This window comes from Ornithorhynchus anatinus, chromosome 1, assembly GCF_004115215.2.
Source record: "Ornithorhynchus anatinus isolate Pmale09 chromosome 1, mOrnAna1.pri.v4, whole genome shotgun sequence".
NCBI lineage: Eukaryota > Metazoa > Chordata > Mammalia > Monotremata > Ornithorhynchidae > Ornithorhynchus > Ornithorhynchus anatinus.
Genome location: NC_041728.1, coordinates 37,939,285 through 37,958,363, shown reverse-complemented (window position 1 = coordinate 37,958,363; position 19,079 = coordinate 37,939,285). Strand labels below are relative to the sequence as shown.

Here is a 19,079-nt window from a genome sequence, read left to right as displayed (position 1 = left end):
GGAGGGTCCGTCCGGGGCTGGCCGCGCTGCCCGGGGACCGGAGAGAGAACCCGGCTCTCCGAATCCCACGGCGGGGACTCTAGGGGGCGGACGGGCGGACCACCCCGACGAGGGCCCGGGGGCGATGGTCCTCGCTGCTCTTGGCCCCGACGTTCTTCGGACGGAGTCCCCGCTACGACAGATTCCCGCGGGGCGGGATCTCGGGCGACCTCGGGCAAGTCACTCCACTTCGCTGGGCCTCAGTGACCTCAACTGCCGAACGGGGAGACCGTGAGGCCCCCTGGGACTCCGCCCCGGCGCCCGGGACGGTGCCTGGCACACAGTAAGCGCTTCACGTCATTATTATTATCGATAAGGAGCGGCGGCCACCCTCCGTTTGATTTTCAAACGGAAACATCCCTAAAAGCGTAGTCGTTCCCCAGAGACGCCAGAGCGTAGAAGCAGCGGTTTTTAAGAGGGCCCCTTCGGCGGGATACAGATTCGTACCTAGGGTTCTGCTTCCAAACGGGCGAAGGAGGAGAAGATCCCCACGATCGTGACACTGGGAATTGTTTCCTTGTTGCCAGAGGCCTGGGCGTTCAGATTCTACCCCGCAATATAATCAGAATAAGGACGGGACTTATTAAGCGCCCACCACGTGTCCTCGGCTCTGGGGCAGACCCGAGGTCGTCAGGTCGCGCGGGTGGGCCCCCGTTTCACCGAGGAGGGAACCGAGGCCCAGAGGAGCGGAGCGGCCTGCCCCGAGGCCCGCGGCCCACAGGCGGCGGGGCCGGGATTAGAACCCGACCCCCGGGCCTGGCCTCCGTCCACCGGGTCTGGATCTACCGCCCGCTTCTGGGGAAGCGGCGTGACTGCCTCGCTGCGACGGAAGCGGAAGATCGGCGGACGAGCCGACCCCGACGTAGGAAATAACGTGATTAGAGGAAGGCGGCGGTTCCCGGATCTCCCGATTTCCCCCTTGCCAAATTAATTAAAACCGTCTGGGCACCTGTGGCAGTTACAGGAATTGAAAACCGGCCTCGAGACGGCCAGAGCGTGTTGATAAATGGCCTTGGATCAAATCGAAGAAAGGTGTCTGGTGGAGGAGCCACGGAGATGGTGTTAGATCGGGCCTGACACGGATTCCGTCGCCGCCCTACAAGGGAGCCGGAAGAGTAGGTTAATTAAAGGCTCGGAAGGCGTCCGGTGTAGGGAGGAGCCGTACACAGCGCGGAGGCAGCGGGGAAAAATGCGGCAAAAGGGCGAGAGGTCTGAAGAGGCGAGGAAAAAGGGATTTTCCAGAGTTGACCCCTCCTTTGTGGAGGATAGTAATTACTGCTGACCTGGCGCTTTTCCACCAGCGCTCTGGAAAAGCCGACCCGGTCCACGGTCTTTGTCGGGCATCCGTCTATCCGATCGGTCGTATTCACTGAGCGCCTGCTGTGGAGAGAGCCCCGTCCTGCGCGGCCGGGAGAGGCCGATGTGACAGTGAACGGCCACCTTCCTTGCCCACGACGAGCCTACCAGAGATGTCTAAGAACGATTCACAGTCGCAGAACCCATTCAGGGCTTGCCCTAGTGACTGCCGGGCACTCCACCCGAGCGCCGGGGCGGCTGCGAGCAAACGGGGTCGGACACGGTCACGCTCTCGATCCCCATTTCGCGGATGAGGGCACCGGGGGCCCGGAGAAGCGAAGTGACTCGCCCAGGGGCACGGAGCGGGCAGGTGGCGGAGCCGGCATTAGAACCCGTGACCCTCTGACTCCCGGGCCCGGGCTCTCCCCGCTGAGGAAAGAGACGTCGACATCAAGCTCAACCTTAAACGGACAAGGGGAAACATCTCCGATGGCACCCGGCAGTTGGGCCGCGCAACTCCCCGGGGCGCGGCGGACGGTAGACCGGGCAAGTCCTCCCGCTGCCGTGTGACCTCGGGCGAGTCACTTCACCTCTCTGGGCCTCGTCGGTAAAACGGGGATGAAGAGCGTGAGCCCCGCGGGGGGGCGGGGACCGCGTCCGACCCGATCGGCTCGGACCCGCCCCGGCGCCGGGTCCGGAGCGAGCCCTCAACCAACACCGTTTGAACCACGAAGAAAGAGCCGTCACACACCTCTCCCCGGCAGCATTCGAAAGCAGATCCTACGGGGGAGGTCCGGAGCTGTAATGAACTACTCGCTGACACATCCCGCTTGCGATTCCTATTTCCAAGGCCCGGGGCGGCGGAGGGGGTAACGGACCCCGACTGAACCGGACCGCGAGATCATCACCGCCGCCACCTCGGTTGCCCACGGGAGACGGAACACTCGATTCGGACCCGGGGAGGCCCGCCCGCGGAAAACGTCGCGCCTGACTGCCGGATCGCGGCGGCGTGACGCGCCGCACCTCTCTTTCCGGCACACGGCGAGCGCTCGATAAATAGGACCGGCCGGCGGACTGACCCCGGGTAAGTCACTCAACCTCTCTGCGCCTCGGTTCTCCTGTTCTCCCTCCTACTTCGGCCGGGCCGGGGACCGGGTCCGGCCTGTACCTACCCCAGGGGTCAGAACGGTGTCCGACGTATAGCGAGCGCTTGACGAGTAGCGTAAAAAAGCCCACAGACCCCCCCCCCCCCCCCCCGCGAAACCCGGGGAATCCGAGGCAGATTCATTTTGCTAAGAACGGCGGTTCTCTCATCTGTCTACAACAGAGACAAGAGGTGTGGAATACAAGTGTGCCATTTGGTACGCACCTACTCTCCCAGGTGCCTAGCACCGCGCTCCGCACGCGGCAGGCGCTCGGTAAACATCGTCGGCCGATTGGCCGGCGCTGTATTCGGCACAGGGGCGGATGACCAGATCATCGGCTTAGGTCCCCAGCCCTCGTGGGGCGCACGGGGTGAGATGAGCCGGGGCTGAATCCCCGTTTTACAGACGTGAAAACTGAGGCACGGAGGAGCCGAGCGACCAGCCCGAGGTCCAACGGCAGGCAAGCGGCAGGGCCGAAATTAGAAGCCCGGTCCCCCGACCGCACGGGCCGCGCCGATGAGAGTCATTTCCAATTACTCCGCGAGACGCTTACTTTTGGGGTAGCCGATGACGACGATCGATGAAACGGTTCTTCTAAACCCAGGATCGCAGAGCAGGGATAACGACAAAATCTTCACCGAAAGGGCCTTAGAGCATCGTGGGTCGACCCGCCCGAGGCCCGGCTCCAGGTTTAAAGATCTTGGGCGTTCCTGTGACTAGTTTCTTTCTTTCTGGTATTCGCTAAGCGCCCACAACAGACCAGGCGCCGTGCTAGGCGCTGGGGCCGATATAAGCTCGTCGGGCCGGACGTAGAGTCTTCTGGGCTGTGGGCCCGTCGCGGGCGGGGATCGTGTCTCTCTTCACGGCTCAGTCGTGCCTTCCAGGTGCTCTGCGCACAGGAAGCGCTCAATAGGTACGACTGAACGAACAGGGGGCTCTGTCCACCGCAAGCGCTCAGCAGATACGGCCCAACGATCGAATGGAAATGAGGCTCGGAGCCTGACTCCTCGCTTGAGGGAGGCGGGAACTGAGGCCCGGGGAAGGGAAGCGACCGGGCCGAGGTCACCCCGCAGCCGAGGAGGGATGTCGGGATCGGGGCCCGGGTCCTCCTGCCTTCCGGGCCGCGCCGCTTCTCGTTATTCACAACGGGCTGAGGGCGTGTCTCTCGCCATCGCCCCGGAGGCGACCTCCGCTGCGGCCTAAAAAAAAATCAAACGGGGTGAACCGTTCTCCCTCCGGGACCGTCTGATCCGTCCGGCCCCACGTCGAAAAACCGACCGCTTTCTCCGGAGGGGCTCAGACCCACTAAATCTCCACCCGGTACCGCCACCGTCGCTTCCGTCCCTACCCCCCGTCTCCAGCCGTCGCCGATCGCCACAAAGGGCGCCGGCCGGGAGGCCCTCTCGGACCCGCCGGTTAAAGGGGAGGGGGCACCTCTCTAACTCCCGTTCCCGGAAGCCTGAGCTCCTTCCTCTCCCTCCGATTGCAGGCGGGCGCGGGGCTGGAGAAAGGGGCCGGGACGGCGGTTTTTCAAACACCTCTCCGAAGGAGCAATGACCCCATCCGGCCTCCTCTGCTCCGGAGGCTCGGGGAGAGCCGGCGCCCGATCCGAGAGAGGGCGGGAGCGGCCGAGACAAAAGCCGAGCGCCGGCCGGGGGGTAGAAAACCGCGCAGGCCGGTCGGGTATCACCGCCGGGGAGACGGGGTTCTGGTTAAAAATGTATATTTTAATTTTCGCGATTGCAGAGGGCCCCGGTTTTCCCAGGGATCTAGTTAAGCTGCCATTTTCTACTACGACAGGGTCTAATCTTTATTTAATGGATTTAGCATCTATCTTCACTAGAGTGGTCTCGGAGGAGAAGGGGAGGGAAGAACGGGGGGGGGGGGGCAGAGAAAAGACGATCGGCGGCGGCCCCCTCCCCCCCTCCCGGGCCCCTCCCCTCTTCATCCATCCGGCGCTCATGTTTGTGTTCAAAATTCAATTACCTCCTTATTGATACTTCACAGAGATATTTAAGCTGCAAACATGAAGCCCTGATTTCCCAGGGGGCCGGGCCCCTCTCTATTTCACTGCTCCGCTTCCCCCAGGATGAATTCCTGAGGCGTCCATATTAATAGGTAATCAGTCACAATTCATTTATTAAACAGCCAGCAAGGTTTATCAGCCTGCCCTGATTAGCCCGAAGAAGCCACTGAATTCCTAATTTATTTATGGAAATGCGAGCGTCTTCCAGGATCCCGCTCGGGAGCGGGTCTCCGGGTTCGGGAATCTGACGGGCCGGGCCGGCGGCGAGACGCCGCGGCCCGGGGATCCTCCTCCCGGCCGCCGCATTTCAGGCCGAACCGCCTCCAGGCCCGGGGCGCGTTCGCCTGGCTGCCCTTGGCGCGAGCTCACTCGAAGCCTCGTCCGGAGATGGGGATGACCCACGCGTCCGAGCGACGGCGGCGAAACGACCGAAATCAATCTCTGGGATCCCGCCTTCCGATCGGCGGCGAAGCGGCCCCGTAATGGAGTGGGCCCGAAGACCCTAGCGCGTTAAACGACAGTAATTCCTGGCGGAGGCTCATCCCAACGTCGCACCGGCAGAACCAGATGAACGGCCGCTCTCCGGGCCAACGCTTGTCAGAACAGCGCCGCGGTCCCGTCGAAACCCGGGGCCGCCGTGGATTCGGGGGGCCGCCCGGCGGGGCTTGGCCTTGTTATTTCAACGGTTCTGTGCAATTTAGATCGCAAGAAGGGGCCTGGCGACAGACTGGTACTGATTAAAAGGCCAATACTGATTAAACCAAAGCCCCAGGGAAGAGCTTTCAGTCCCAGGCAGACTGCCCCAACAGGGAGGAAGAGACCTGGTTTTTTTTTTTTTTCTGTGGGTTGATGGGGTTTTTTTTCTTTTTTTTTTGAGCGTGCGGGGATACGACAATGAAGATGAAATGTCAGAAGCCCGACTCCGTCACTAACCGAAGCAGATTTCCGAGGAGAGAGGAAACCCACAGCCACAGAGACCCTGAGCTCTCATCCCACGCGTGTTTCCTGACCACGATCCACTTACCGTTTCCACATAATAATAACAACAATCGTGGTACTGTACTAAGCGCCGGGGCGGGGACAAGCAAATCAAGTCGGAGACGGTCTCTGTCCCACGAGGGGCTCACCATCTCGATCCCCATTTTCCAGATGAGGGAACTGAGGCCCAGAGAAGCGAAGCGCCTCGCCCAAGGCCGCACAGCAGGCGAGCGGCGGAGCCGGGACTAGAACCCGCGACCTTCTGACTCCCGGGCCCGGGCTCTACCCTCGACACCGCGCCACACGGCGTACGTTAGACGTCGTTGATTGGCTGAGCTCTCGCGGTGCCCGTTGGACTCCGATCCTTTTCCTTTCTCTCGGAAAATCTCTCCCGACTATATTTCGGTTTCCGTCACCCCACGTTTTTCCTGCGCTGCGTCTTTTCCCCTCAACCCTTTCCTAAAACGAGGCGGATCTCCCGGATATCTGCTCTACGGCGACTCGCCCTACTCCTTCGCAGGTTCATTTCGAGTCTCGCTGCATCCACGGAGACCCCAGCACGGGCCCGGAAGACGGAGGGAGCTGGACGTAAAACCCGGCTCCGCCGCGCATCTGCGGTGTGACCTCCGGCGAGTCACTTCACCGCTCTGGGCCTCGGTCCTCTCACCCGAAAAATGGGGATCGAGACGGCGAGCCCCACGCGAGGCAGGGACCGGGTCCCTCAGGATCGGCTTGTATCCGTCCCAGCGTTCAGAGCGGTGCCCGGTATCGTAATCATTAACAAGCACCGTGATCCTTCCCCCTCTCGGGATGGCACCTGGAGGGTTTCCGGTCCTCGACCAGTCTCGGCTACGGGGCGGAGAGTCGAGCGGAGGCCTCCGCGTCCCGTTCTTAGCTCGGGCCGCGGCCGGCCAGCGGCTACCGGTCAAAACTCCCCCGTGCCGGGCGGCGGCGGCCCGGGACGGAGTCGAGGGCGGGGACTCGAGTTTACCGTGCGGAAGGAGGCGACGGTTTAACCGCTTCCCCATTTCGACCGAGAAGACCCCGTGGATCCGCTACCGGAACGACGGCAGACGGAGAGCGCCCGCGACGTCGCCGTGGGTCGGACGCGACCCGACGGCATGAGACAAGATCGTAGTTATTACACGCTTTACAGGCGGGGCGTTTCCTCTCTTGGTGCTCTGCACACAGAAAGCCCTCAGTAAATACGATTCATTCATTCAGTCGTATTTATTGAGCGCTTACTGTGTGCCGAGGACTCGGGAAGACACGACGCAGCGATGACCGGTGACATTCCCGGCCCACAGCGGGCTTACGGTCTAGAGGTGGGGGGACAGACATCAGAAGACATAAATCTACGACGGCTATGCACAAAAGTGCCGAGGAGCTGGAAGGGGGGACGGGCAAAGGGAGAAAGTCGGGGCGACGCGGAAGGGAGTGGGAGATGAGGAGAAATGGGGCTCGGTCTGGGAAGGCCTCTCGGAGGAGACGGGCCTTCGATAAGGCTCCGAAGGCGGGGAGAGGGACGGTCTGGGGGATTTGAGGAGGGAGGGCGTCCCGGGCCCGGGGCGCGACGTGGGTTAGGGGTCGGCGGCGGAACGGGCGAGCCGGGGGCGGACTCATCGACGGATGCTATCTCCTCCCACGACTTCTGGCGATCGGAGATAGCCACCGTCCGGTTTCGAAACTTTCCGCCCGTCGCTGCCCTTACGACGGCCCGGGGGCCCGCCCTCCAAGTTCATCGGGTTCGCCACGGCGAGTCAGCCGGCCCCTTTACGGTCTCGTCCGCTGACTCCCGCCGGGTCCTTCGGCCAACCGGAATCTCCCGAATTCTCCACCGTCTAAATGGAGATTTCCTCTAAGGGAGCACTGCCATCTACTGAAACCCACCCACTGCGCCATTCCGCAGCGCCGGGTCCTTTGGCTACCGCCCTTCTAACGACGCCTGACGGCGCCGACGCTTGCTGCGAGGCGCTCACTACGTGCCGGGCGCGGCACTCGACGCCGGGGCGGACACGAGCCGATCGAGTTGGACGCAGTCCCCGTCCCGCGCGGGGCTCACGGTCGCCATCCCCCTTCGACGGGTGAGGTCGCCGAGGCCCGGAAAAGCGACTTGCCCAGGCTCGTACAGCCAACGAGCGGCGGGGGGCCGGATTAGAACCCGGGACCCTCGGACTCCCGTACTCTCCCCGCTACGACGTACCGCTTCGGGCGATGACGACGGTGATAATTGGGTGGGGGGGGGGGGTTAAGTGCTTACAGTGTTCATACAGTCATTCGTTTCTTTTTAATAAGCGCTTACTGTGTGCAGAGCGCCGTACTAAGCGCTGGGGGAAGAGCGATACCACGATAAACAGTGACAATCCCAGCCCGCAACAAGCTCACGGTCTGGAGGGACCGTACTGAGCGCTGGGGAGCGTCGTCTTTTCTACAGCAGACGGTGCGCCTTCCCCATCGATGAACAGAGAAGGGCCTGCTGCTGGGCGACCTCCTCAAGATACGGCCCCTTGAAGGCCGAAAGTCGCCCGCTTGAGTACATGTGAATCTGAAGAATCAATCGGGGCAGGGCTCAACTCCCCGTAGAGCGATAAAAAACCGCTCCGGCGGCTGAGACGGTCGTTCTGTAACTTTCCCTGGCAGGGGAGAATGAAGAACGGCAAGAATAGGGTCAGTGCTCGCCAAGCCAAGACTGACACGATGTGCAGGGCTGCCCTTCGGGTCCCAAGTGATGCCGGCGAGGATGAGACTCTGGTCATCAGAGGGAGTTGCTTTGAGAGAGGATCTCTTATTAATAATAATAACAACAATAACGGTGTTTGTCAAGCGCTAAGGTCACTCGGCAGACGGAAGGCGGAGCCGAGATTAGAACTCGGGCCCTCTGCCTCCCAGGTCCACGCTCTTTCCGCTAGACCCCGCCGCTTCTCGAGGCAGAAACCGACCACCGACCGAAAGCCCGTGCTTGGAAAGCTCCGGGGCCCCGCGACACTCAAGTGTCCGACGGATTACCACGGCAGGTGGCAACATAAAAGCTCACAGCCCTTCACGAGTCAAGGCTCGGGCTCCCTGACATTCGGCGGGGAAGATGATAATATCGGCCCTGAAATTCCGGCCGACCCGATGACTGAACGCCCCCGGATGCCGGGAGCGACGGCTCCGCGGACTCGATCCGCGGCGGCTTCTGGTTCCCCCGACTGCTGTTGGCTCGAGGCCTTATCGCTCTCTCCCTCACCCGTCTTCCCCGTCTTGCCTTCCTTTCCTTTCGCCGGAATCGCTCCTCTCCGGTCAGGCGCCGAAGCATTCCGCGCAGTGGTGATATCGGCGGTATCTGTTGAGCGCTTACTAGGTGCCGGGCGCCGTTTCGAGCGCTGGGATGGATCCGCGCAAACTGGGTCGGACCCGGTCCCTGTCCCACCTGGGGCTCACGGTCCTCATTCCCACTGTACAGACGAGGGACCTGAGGCACAGAAGATTCGAGCGACCTTCCGGCTCTTTAGCCTAATCCCAGAAGCCGCATGGCCCGGTGGAGAGAGCACGGGCCTGGGTTCTAATCCCTGCCCCGCCACCCGCCTGCGGTGTGACCTTGGGCAAGTCACTTGGCTTCTCTGGGCCTCAGTTCTCTCATCTGTAGAATGGGGATTAAGGCTCTGAGCCCACCGTGGGACGACAGGGACTGTATCCCACCTGATCACCCGCGGTCTACCTCAGTGCTTGGCACCGGAAGTGCTTAACGGGTATCGTGACAATTAAGATTTATTGTATCGTTATATATGATGAATACAGTGATATTACTAGCAGTGACAGTAATAGGACTAAATCATGGAATCGGACTTCCTCATTATGCTTCATCCCCAAATGTTACCCAAGCCAGCAGAGGGATGAGACCCCCATTGGAGAAACGGGATCCCGAGGGACGGATTTGTGGGATTCGTTCATTCTTTCACTCGACTGAATCTACTGAGGGTTTACCGCGTGCAGAGCTCTGGTCTAAGCGCTTGGGCAAGTGTAATACGACAGTAAAGAGCGACATTCCCTGCCCACGACGAGCTTACAGTCTAGAGGGGGACCCGGGCACGAAGGGAAACAAAGGACGGATAGGGACAGAAGCGGGGCGGGGCTGGGAGGGGGGCGGACGAATAAAGGGAGCGAGCCGGGGCGACGCGGAAGGGAGCGGGAGAAGGGGGACGGGGGAGTTTACTCAGGGAAGGCCTCCTGGAGGAGATGGGCCTTGGATGAGGCTCTGAAGGGGGTGACAGAACCGCAGGGGTGGGGAAGGGAACGGTGGGTCTGCCAAGCCAAATCAGTAAGTCACCCTTGCTCTTGCGAACAGAGCCGCGAAACCCCCCTCCAGGATAATCACCTTCCCGAGAAGACCGTCTTTAATCGTTCCAGGAGGCAGGCTCCTAAATTAAATGAGCTTTCTTTCATATTCATCATGTCTCACGAAAAAGAAACGGGAAGTCCGATGCTTGGATTGAATTTCTACTATCTAGAAGAAAGGAGCCCCGCTCGGGATGGCACCCGGGGAGTTTCCGGGCCTCTACCAGGCTCGGCTACGGGAGGGAGGGCCGAGCGGAGGCCGGGGCCGTGCCGTCCCCGGCTCGGGCCGTGGCCGGCGAGCGGCGGGCCGGCGGCCACCGGTCGAAACTCCCCCGTGCCGGGCGGCGGCGGCACGGGACGGAGTCGAGGGCGGAGACCCGAGCCGACCGCGCCGAAGGAGGCGACGGTCGACCGCTTCCGCATTTTGACCGAGAAAACTCTCCCGATCCGCTCCCGCAGCGACGGCGGGTGGAGGCGGGGGGTCCCGGGAGAGACGCCTCCGTGGAGACGCCCCGGGTCGGACCCGACTCGACGGCGTAAGGCAAGACGAGAAGAAAGGGAGTCCCATCCGTGGAGCGGCCGATGGAAAGCCAGGTGATGATAGCTGAGGCGGATTTCGCTAGCCTACCTGAACGGAGAAGCGGCGTGGCCTAGTGGCTACAGCCCGGGCCTGGGAGTCAGAAGGACCTGGGTTCTAATCCCAGCTCTGCCACCCGTCCGCTCTGCGACCTCGGGCAAGACACGTCACTTCTCTGGGCCTCGGTTCTCTCATCCGCGAAACGAGGACCAAGACGGAGGCTCCGTGTGGGACGCGGGCTGGGTCCCACCTTGTATCCACCCCAGTGCTTAGAAAAGTGCCAGGACACAGTCAGCGCCTAACCGACGCCGTCATTTTTTTTTTTTTTTTTAAACCGAGAACACGACGCACTGAGCCCGAGAGCAGCAAAGGTGGGACTCGGCAGGAATTCCAAGGGGGAAAGCTTGGGCCCGATTGTCCCTCAGACCGACCAGCTGACGAGCTGTCATGCGAGAAGAACTGGGGCGCTGGATTTAGAGGTGCAGATAGGGGAGATAATCGGTCAGATTGAGCACTTACCGTGTGCGGGGCACTGTACTAAGCGTTTGGGAGAATACGACAGGACAGACCCGTTCCCCGCCCCCAGTGAACTTACAATCTGATGGGGGAGGCCTCTCGTAGATGTGCTTCTAATAAGGCTTTAAAGGTTTAATAAGCATTTATTGAGCTCCCACTAGGGGAGTGCGCAGTGCTAGACAAATTCCACATCCAAGCGACATGTCTCTGGCCCACGAGGAGCTTAATAACGATAATAAAGATAATAATGATAATGGTATCTCTTAAGCGCTTACTAGATGCCGACCGCTGATCTAACGCTAGCGGAGGAGACCAAGATGTGGCTAGGAAAGTGAAAATCAATCCGAGAAATGGCCCCTCAGAGGAGAGCCTCCTCTTCGAAGCAGGATTCTTTCCTTCCCTCGAAACAACCAAATCAGATAGAAGGCAAAAGTGCACCTGTTCAAATGCATTTCATTTAAGAGGGGGGAAGTCAAGAAGGCGCAGAGAGTAATTGGCAGGGCATAAAAAATGTGCAGCGTCAGAATAACGTCGCAGACCTCCGCGTTAAAAAAGAAACGCCTTACCATCGGCTTTGAAGCCCTAAATCAGCTCGCCCCCCCCTTTCCTCACCTCCCTTCTCCGCTTCCACGGCCCGGCCCGCACGCTCCGCTCCTCCGGAGCCAGCTTGGATCTCGTCCATCTCGCCGCCGGCCCCCTGACCGGTCTCCTTTCGTCACCTGAAACGGCGGTCCATCGGTCGTGGCCACTCTGTGCCGAGCACCGTTCCGGGCCCCGGGTGGAGTGCGGTCCAACGGACACGTTCCCTCCCCGTAACGAACTCAAGTTCACCCGGTAAACGGGATAAGCCGGGAGAGGGCGGCTCAACGAGAGATTCCCTGCTCCTCCATCTTGCTGCGAATGAAAATCCCAAGCCATTATGACTACCTTACAGAGGAAGGAGATGCGGAGTCAATACGGGTTCGGGCTTCGCTCCCCGCTGCCGTGGACCGCCCCTGAAGAGCCGCTCCGCCCGTCCCCCGGGGGAACGGAACAGTGCGCGAAAGCTCTTGGAGGCCAAAATCCGGCTTGCGCGGGAGACTAGATAAGGGGCGTCAGTCCTTTCTGTCTCCTCACGAATCTTGTCCGAGTCCACCGACGCACTCCTCGCTTGCCGCCCGGCACTTCTGTAGAAGGAAATGAGCAAGCGGCCCTCGCCCGCGAGACGCGGCTGGTCGGCACCCTGGACCACGTCCATCCCGAGTTACTGCTGGTTTCCCTCATCCGACTGACCAGAAGCCTTCCCGTCTGACTACGGTGAAGGCTCAAACAAAACCGACGGCTACTGACCATCATACTAAGACCCATCATAATAATTCTGGTATTCGTGCGCGCTTCCAGCGTGCCGGGCACCGTTCTGAGCACCGGGGCGGACAGAAGCAAATCGGGTCGGCCGCGGTCCCTGTCCCACGTGGGACTCACGGTCTCCATCCCCATTTGACAGATGAGGTGACTGAGGCACGGAGAGGTCGCGACTCGGCCGAGGTCACCCAGCACACAAGTCAGAACCCCGGTCCTCCTGACTCCCAGCTCCGTTTTCGAAACGTTCTAACTCCACTTGGCGGCCGGGTGGCCTCGGGCAGGCCGCTTCGCTTCTCCTTGCCTCAGCATCCTCATCCGTGAGATGGGGATTCGATACCCGTCCTCGCTCCTGACTTCGACTGTCGGACGGGAACCGCGTCTGGTTTGATTAATCTGTCTCCGTCCCATCCGTTCAGTCGCATTTACTGAGCGCGCAGGGTCCTCGAGCGCTCGGGAAAGGACGACAGAACCATAAAGGGCGACATTCCCCGCCCACAGCGAGCTCACGGTCTGGAGTGGGGGAACGGAGAACGGTGCTCGATACACCCTAAGTGCCTGACAGACAAAAAAACGAAAGAGAAGCTCCAAGCCACCAGGAGGCCTTTAAAGGGGGACAAAAAAAAAAAAATCATCCTCTAGATTTCCTCAAGGGAGAGAGGGGAGTTGATTCAGTCGGTCGATCGATGGTATTTAGTGAGCACTCATCTCCGGCGTCGCGTTTACAATAACGCTAACGATCACGACGGTGGCGTCCGTCAAACGCTCACCGTGTGTCAAGCGCCGGGGCGGACGCGAAGTGATCAGGCCGGACGCAGTCCGGGCCCCCAGCCGGGAGCGATCCCCGTCGTGCGGACGAGGAAACCGAGGCCCAGAGAAGGGAAGCGACTTGCCCCGGGTCAGCCGGCAGTCAAGGGGCGGGGCCGGGAGCGAGAACCCACGGTAGCCCCGACCGCCGGGCCCGGGCTCCATCCGCCGGGCCGGGCTCTGGGAGACGGAAGCAATTACACCGCATTTCCCGACGGGCCTTGGCGGGCTGGTACAATCCACAAGTGCCCGACGGCTCCGGGGCTCGTACGGGCCCCGGGAGGGCCATCGCGTTTCAATTACTATGGCTAACATTACTTATTATCCAGCCTCCGGAGAAGGCAGCTTGCGATGACAATGCCGAGCCTCTTCTCGGCAGACAATTCATTAAGCAGAGCCGAACAGCTGGGGCAGCCACGTGGGGGTTTTCAGAGCGGCGGCCCCCGGCCCCGAGCTCCCCCTCGGCGGGGGACGGTCCCCGCCCTCCCCGACAGCTGCGCGGCCCTCTGGGGGGATCCTCGCGTTTAATCACGGCGGCCCGGGCCGCGGGAGGGACGCTCGACGGCGGACCCCGGGCCTCGTGGCCCGCGGCTCTCGACGGGCTCCGGCGGGCCGTCAGATAAGAGGCTTCGGCGCGTTTCGATCTTGTTCCGAGGCCGAGGAGTTAATGAGGCAGGAGATGATGCCGTCAGGGAGCCCTAGATATCGGCCGATCAACGGGGCCTCCTCCAAGCGGGTTTAAGGATGGATCGCGGAGGGGCGGCGGGCGGCTCGGTATCGATCCGGCCGAGAGGACGCGAAGCCGCTACCCTCGAGCGGGGAGGGCCGGGGGAGGACGCGCCTCTTCGGAAGCTGGAGAGGCGGCCCGGCGCGGTGGGGAGAGCCCGGGCCTGGGGGTCGGAGGGGGACGGGTTCTGATCCTCGCCTGCCGTGGGAACCTCGGGCAGGTCGCCGCGCTTCTCTGGGCCTCGGTTCCCTCACCTGCCAAACGGGGACGGGGGCCGCGGCCGACCCGATTCGCTCGGGTCCGCCCCAGCGCTTAGGACAGTCCCTGGCACCTAGGAAGCGCTTAACCGACCCCAGAGCCATCGCTCTTGAGTCACTTCACTTCTCTGGGCCTCAGTGCCCTCATCCCTCAGTTCCTCCCGAGGGGCAGAGGGACTGGGCCCGGCCCGATTAGCTTGTATCCACCCCGGCGCTCACTACAGTGCCCTTAACCAACTCCATCATTATGAGAAGAGCAAAACTGCCAACCTTCTCTCTAACGAGTTATTTCTCCCAGGCTCCCTAGGTCAGATCTCCCGGAGCTTCCAGGTGAACCGGCAAGGGAACGAGGCACCCGCTTACGATGTTCTAAACCCCCCGAGGAGTTTGAAAGCCTAAATAAATGTCCCTCCCTGGGGTTCCACTGCACTGGTCAAAATCTGTCACCTGATCAGTCCTCCCCGCAGAACCGCGCGCTGAGCTGGCAGAGACCGTCGCAGGTCGAATGCGCCTGCTGATCGGCCTGCCGCGCTCCCCCAAGCGCTTAGCGCGGCGCCCCGCGCACGGTATGCGCCCGATGAGTGTGTGAATGAAAGGCCATGAGCCCACTTCCTTGCAAACACCGGGCTCCAACCATTTGGAGTTTGCAGATCCTCTCTGCGACATCTTCGAGGCCTCCGTTCCTGCGCTTCAATCGCGTCATTGAGCACACGTTATTTAGGACCCGTTATTTAGCCCGCCGGATCCTGGCTCGGAATCACCAATGTCATTTTTCAGGGTATCGGTTCAGCGCTCACGACGGCACTTAAGTACGTATCTGTAATTTCTTCATTTAACGTGCGTCTCCCCCTCGGACCGTAAGCTCCTCGGGGGCGGGGAACCCGTCCGCCGGCTCTGTTCCGAGTAATCTCCGAAGCGCTCAGCACAGGGCTCTGCACAAAGGAAGCGCTCGCTAAAGACCACGCATCCATCGTCGTGTTTAGCGGTTTACTGTTACCTTTCCCGCGCGTTACCTGTCTTCCTCTCCTTTAGGCCGGGAGCCCCTGTGGGAGCCCGAACCCGAGAGGGTTTAGGAAGGCACCTCACACAACGGGAGCTCGTTGCGTCGGCCAATTCTATCGATTCGTACGCTCCCGATCGCTCGGTACAGTTCCCTGCACCTAGTGAGTGCTCAATGCCACCGACGAGGACTTAATGAACGCCGTTCCCGTTTCTGCCCACGAGTCTGCTTCAAGGCCGGCGGCTCTAGAACGAGGTTCTCGGCCCGACCGTCCAGGGAACGGGGCTCGGGACGGAGCTGCGGTTAAAGCCTCCCCGCTCCGACGGGGTGACGTTTCGGGGTCGGGCTTCCCCGAGGTGCGGCGTCGGATGTTTTCGACTCGAATCCCTTTTTATAGCGGGAACGGAAGGTTGACCGCTTGGCGTTCGCGTGACCTCTCGCGCTCGACTGGCAGAACGTCATCCTCTCAGACGTTAAGGAGACGGTCGGCTAATTAAACTCTTGTTCCTACTGGCCCTGACCGGCGGGAGCGGACACGGATATGCCAACGCCAACCGGAAGAAAAATGCCTGCATTACCAAGTCAGAAACCCGTATTTCTTCCAGCTAAAAAAATTAGGATTTCGCAGAGGCACGATATTCTTGGGAAAAACAAGTCTTTCGCTCCGATCGGCCTATTTCCTTGGTCACTCGCGGACCGAAATCCCGTCGTTCTTACGACGCGCAGACGGGAGAAATGAACAGGTTTCAGTGGCGCGAGCCTGGACCGGAGGGACCGTTACATCAACCTCATCACAAATCGGGAAGCGGACGGTGATTCCACGGAGCCGTTTTCAAGTGCCGAGAAAAATGTTCACACTTCTACCCCGAGCGGGTCTAATAAAAAGTATTTCCATTAAAAAAAAACCATCTCCCAGGATCACGGGTTCAGAGGAATTTCTACACTGTAAAAGAGGCGGGAGGATAGAAAGCCCGCCGACAAATTTCACGCCGAGGCAAGTACCCGAAGGATTCGGATTTAGACAAGGGGTCGAGAGATGCAACTCACGTTCTTCACGGTAACTTGGATCTGACCAGATAGCTAATTACATTTTAAGGGCCGAATCCCGATCGCTAGAGAGAGAGAAGGAAAACAGCGGAATGGTATTTTTACCGATGACGTGTTCTAACGTGAAACTTTGGTTCAGTTCCTCTCTCTCCCCTCCGAACTGCTGCAGGTATCCTGCTGTGAAACTCCAAAATTTCTACGGGCCCAACTCCCCTACTCCTACCGAAGAGCAAACTTAAAAAAAAAAAATTCCCACACAACTCTACCAAAAAAACCCAACGAACCTTAATTATCTATATACCTGGCTACTGTGCTCGCTTGTGGAAACTATTATCTGAGGAAGGCGTATTACTCCGAGAGGAGAGCAAACAGGCGGAGCGGGGAGATTTCAGAGTTCAGCCTTCTGAATCTACCCAATCAAATCTGATTTTGAGCATTTACACGTTTCAGAGGGAGCGGAAACCATTTAATGTATCTCGAACTTTCCGTGCCTGAGGCCCAAACAGAGGGAAACAAGCATTCTGTCCGTTTCGCGGTATTCGTTCGGCGCTTACTATGTGCCAGGCACTGTGCGAAGCGCCGGGGTAGACGCAAGCTAATCAGGATCGACACCGTCCCTGTCCCGCACGGGGCTCCCGGTCTTCATCCCCGGTTGACGGCCGAGGGAACCGAGGCACGGAGAAGCGAGGCGACCCGCCCGGGGTCACGCAGCGGCCAAGTGGCGGAGCGGGGATTAGACCCCGGGTCCTCCTGGCTCCCAAGCCGGGGCTCGGTTCCCCTACACCACGCCCAGGGCCTTGGGAAAACGTCAGCACGACACACATTTTCCTGCAACGGACTTAAAAAGAAAAAGGATGAGCCGATATAAACCAGACCCGTCGGTCTGTCGGGCCAAATCCTGCCACGGACGTTTCGTCCACCACACCGGTGGTTTGGGGCAATCGGCAGACAGGGGCGCTTTGGGGATTAATCCAATCTCCTCCCGAACTCCGGTCAAGAAGCCGGCAACGTTTCCGTAGCGTTCCCCGTGAGCGCGGACGCCAGAAACGTTACAAAAGCCGGAGACGATGATCCTTGTCCTTAAGGGGGCGAGGTGTAAATACACGAAATCAGATTCTAAAAATGGCTTTCCCTTTCCCAAAAGGCAACAGAATATAAATTTGGCACTCACCTTGGTGTTGAGATGATTTCTTTGTGGAGCCCGTAACGTGAAGTCAGAAATACAGCCAATCTCGATTATTCATGACAGCGGGAGACCGGGAGACCGGGGTAATTGAAATGCCCGGGGAATCCAACCGTCTCATTTGAGCCGACGGCTTTAATATCTTTCCCTCCACCAAATCTCTTCTCTGGAGTCGCCCTCCAGGAACGAGAGGAGTCTAACGTGAGTCTCGTCTCCTCTCGTCTTCTCACCCACCCCCCTCTGCAGATCTTGGATCCGGCGGGCCGGCCGAAAGGCGGGTCCCTCAAGATCTAAGGGGCAAAGGAACGCATCATCTGAGGTCTTCTCCGGAGACGTTCCGGGGGAAAAACAGGGTTAAGGAGATCCCTTCGGTCCCTAGACCGTTCAAGGTCGCCGTGGGCACGGAACGCGGCCGCCAGAACTCTTCCGTCGGACGCCCCCGCTCGATAAATACCACCGACCGATCGATCTCGTCCCCCCGGCACAGTGGAGACCCCTCTAGTTTCAGACCTGAGATTCCTTTTCCCGTCCCCCTAAGTCCGAGAGAGACCACCTGCCTGCAGCCACAGAAGAGTTAGAAAATAGGGTGTATTCAGGAACTCCCGCCAAAAGAGCCAGGAAATCCGGTCACCCTGAACTACGCTGTCGTAACTGGGCTAGTAAGAGAAGGACCACGTTTCTCTCCGCGTAACACAGATGCTCAGGGCTCCAAACAGTTCGGTGGGTATCGAGGAACCTGCGCGCGTGATGATACTTATATGATCACGGCATCTGTTCCGCACTTACTATGTGCCAGCCACCGGACTAAGCGCTGAGGATGGGCTGGGCACAGTCCCCGTCCCACGTGGGGCTCCCGGCCTCCCTCCCCGTCTTCCGAACGAGGTCGCCGAGGCCCAGAGAGGTGGCGGGACTCGCCCAAGGTCGCGCGACAGACAGGCGGCGGAGCCGCGAGCGGAAGCCCCGGCCTCCGGGCTCCCCGGCCCGGGCTCTACCCGCTACGCCGCGCCGCTTCGCGTTCGGCGCTTATGGTTTGCTCGTTCGCCCCTAAAAATGCATGTATTTTTTTTTTTCGTTTGGGTGGCGAGGCCGGGGTCCGGGCTCAATTCCGCTGCCCACCTGTCTGACCCGGTGGGCGCACGCAAATCACGGCGGCGGCCTCCGTCCGGGGAGCCGGCCCCGGAGCCTGGTGCTTTCCCGGGAGACGACCTGTAAAACCTGACAGCAGTACAATTACTGACACAGATACAGACTTTATGGACATGTTTATCTCCGCTGTAAATCCACACTCTCTCTCCACTCCGATTCACGAGTCATAAAGAAATTGCGGATAATGAAAAAGTTGGGGAAATTTACAGCACGTCGGAAACCTCAGACAGCCAGGAGAAATTAAAGAGCTGACTGGGGATAAATCATACAGGTACAATTAAAACTTCCCCGGTACCTTCTTCATTTCCAAACCGAGGCCCGGATCCGACGGACCCGATGGAAACCTGAGGTCGTGACACCTCGGGCCGTACCGGTCTCTTAAGTGACTGCGTGGCAAACATTAGCCAATTCGCGGGGCGATGCCCATTTTTGGCTGCCGTGCTCGTTTTCGTCGGGTTCTTTCTTCTTTCGGCCGAGAGATCCCGTCTGTTAAACGAGCCAGATTGCGGCGGGCGACCGAGAGGGAAAGGGTGGTTTCCCCCTCTCCCGCTGCCATTTCCACGGGTGTGGGACATATCCCTTTACCAGCGACCCTCTGGTGCCGGGCGTGGAGAACGAGAAAACGGAGCCACGACGGGCGGGTGGAACTTGAGGCTTCTCGTTCCCCGATAAATAAGTGT

General features: G+C 60.0%; 1 protein-coding gene across 3 annotated transcripts in view; it reads right to left on the bottom strand.

The window, feature by feature from the left end:
* The window catches only part of LIN52 (lin-52 DREAM MuvB core complex component), a 52,705-nt gene that overhangs the window by 17,173 nt on the left and 16,453 nt on the right, over positions 1-19,079 (bottom strand). Inside the window, exon 6 of one of the 3 annotated variants that reach the window (XM_039911641.1) lies at positions 3,605-3,679. The exons of the other annotated variants lie outside the window; for them this stretch is intronic. Coding sequence (XP_039767575.1) covers positions 3,621-3,679 — 59 coding nt within the window. The 3' untranslated portion in view covers positions 3,605-3,620. Of the gene's footprint in view, positions 1-3,604; positions 3,680-19,079 lie in introns of those variants that run through there. 3 annotated transcript variants of the gene reach the window in all.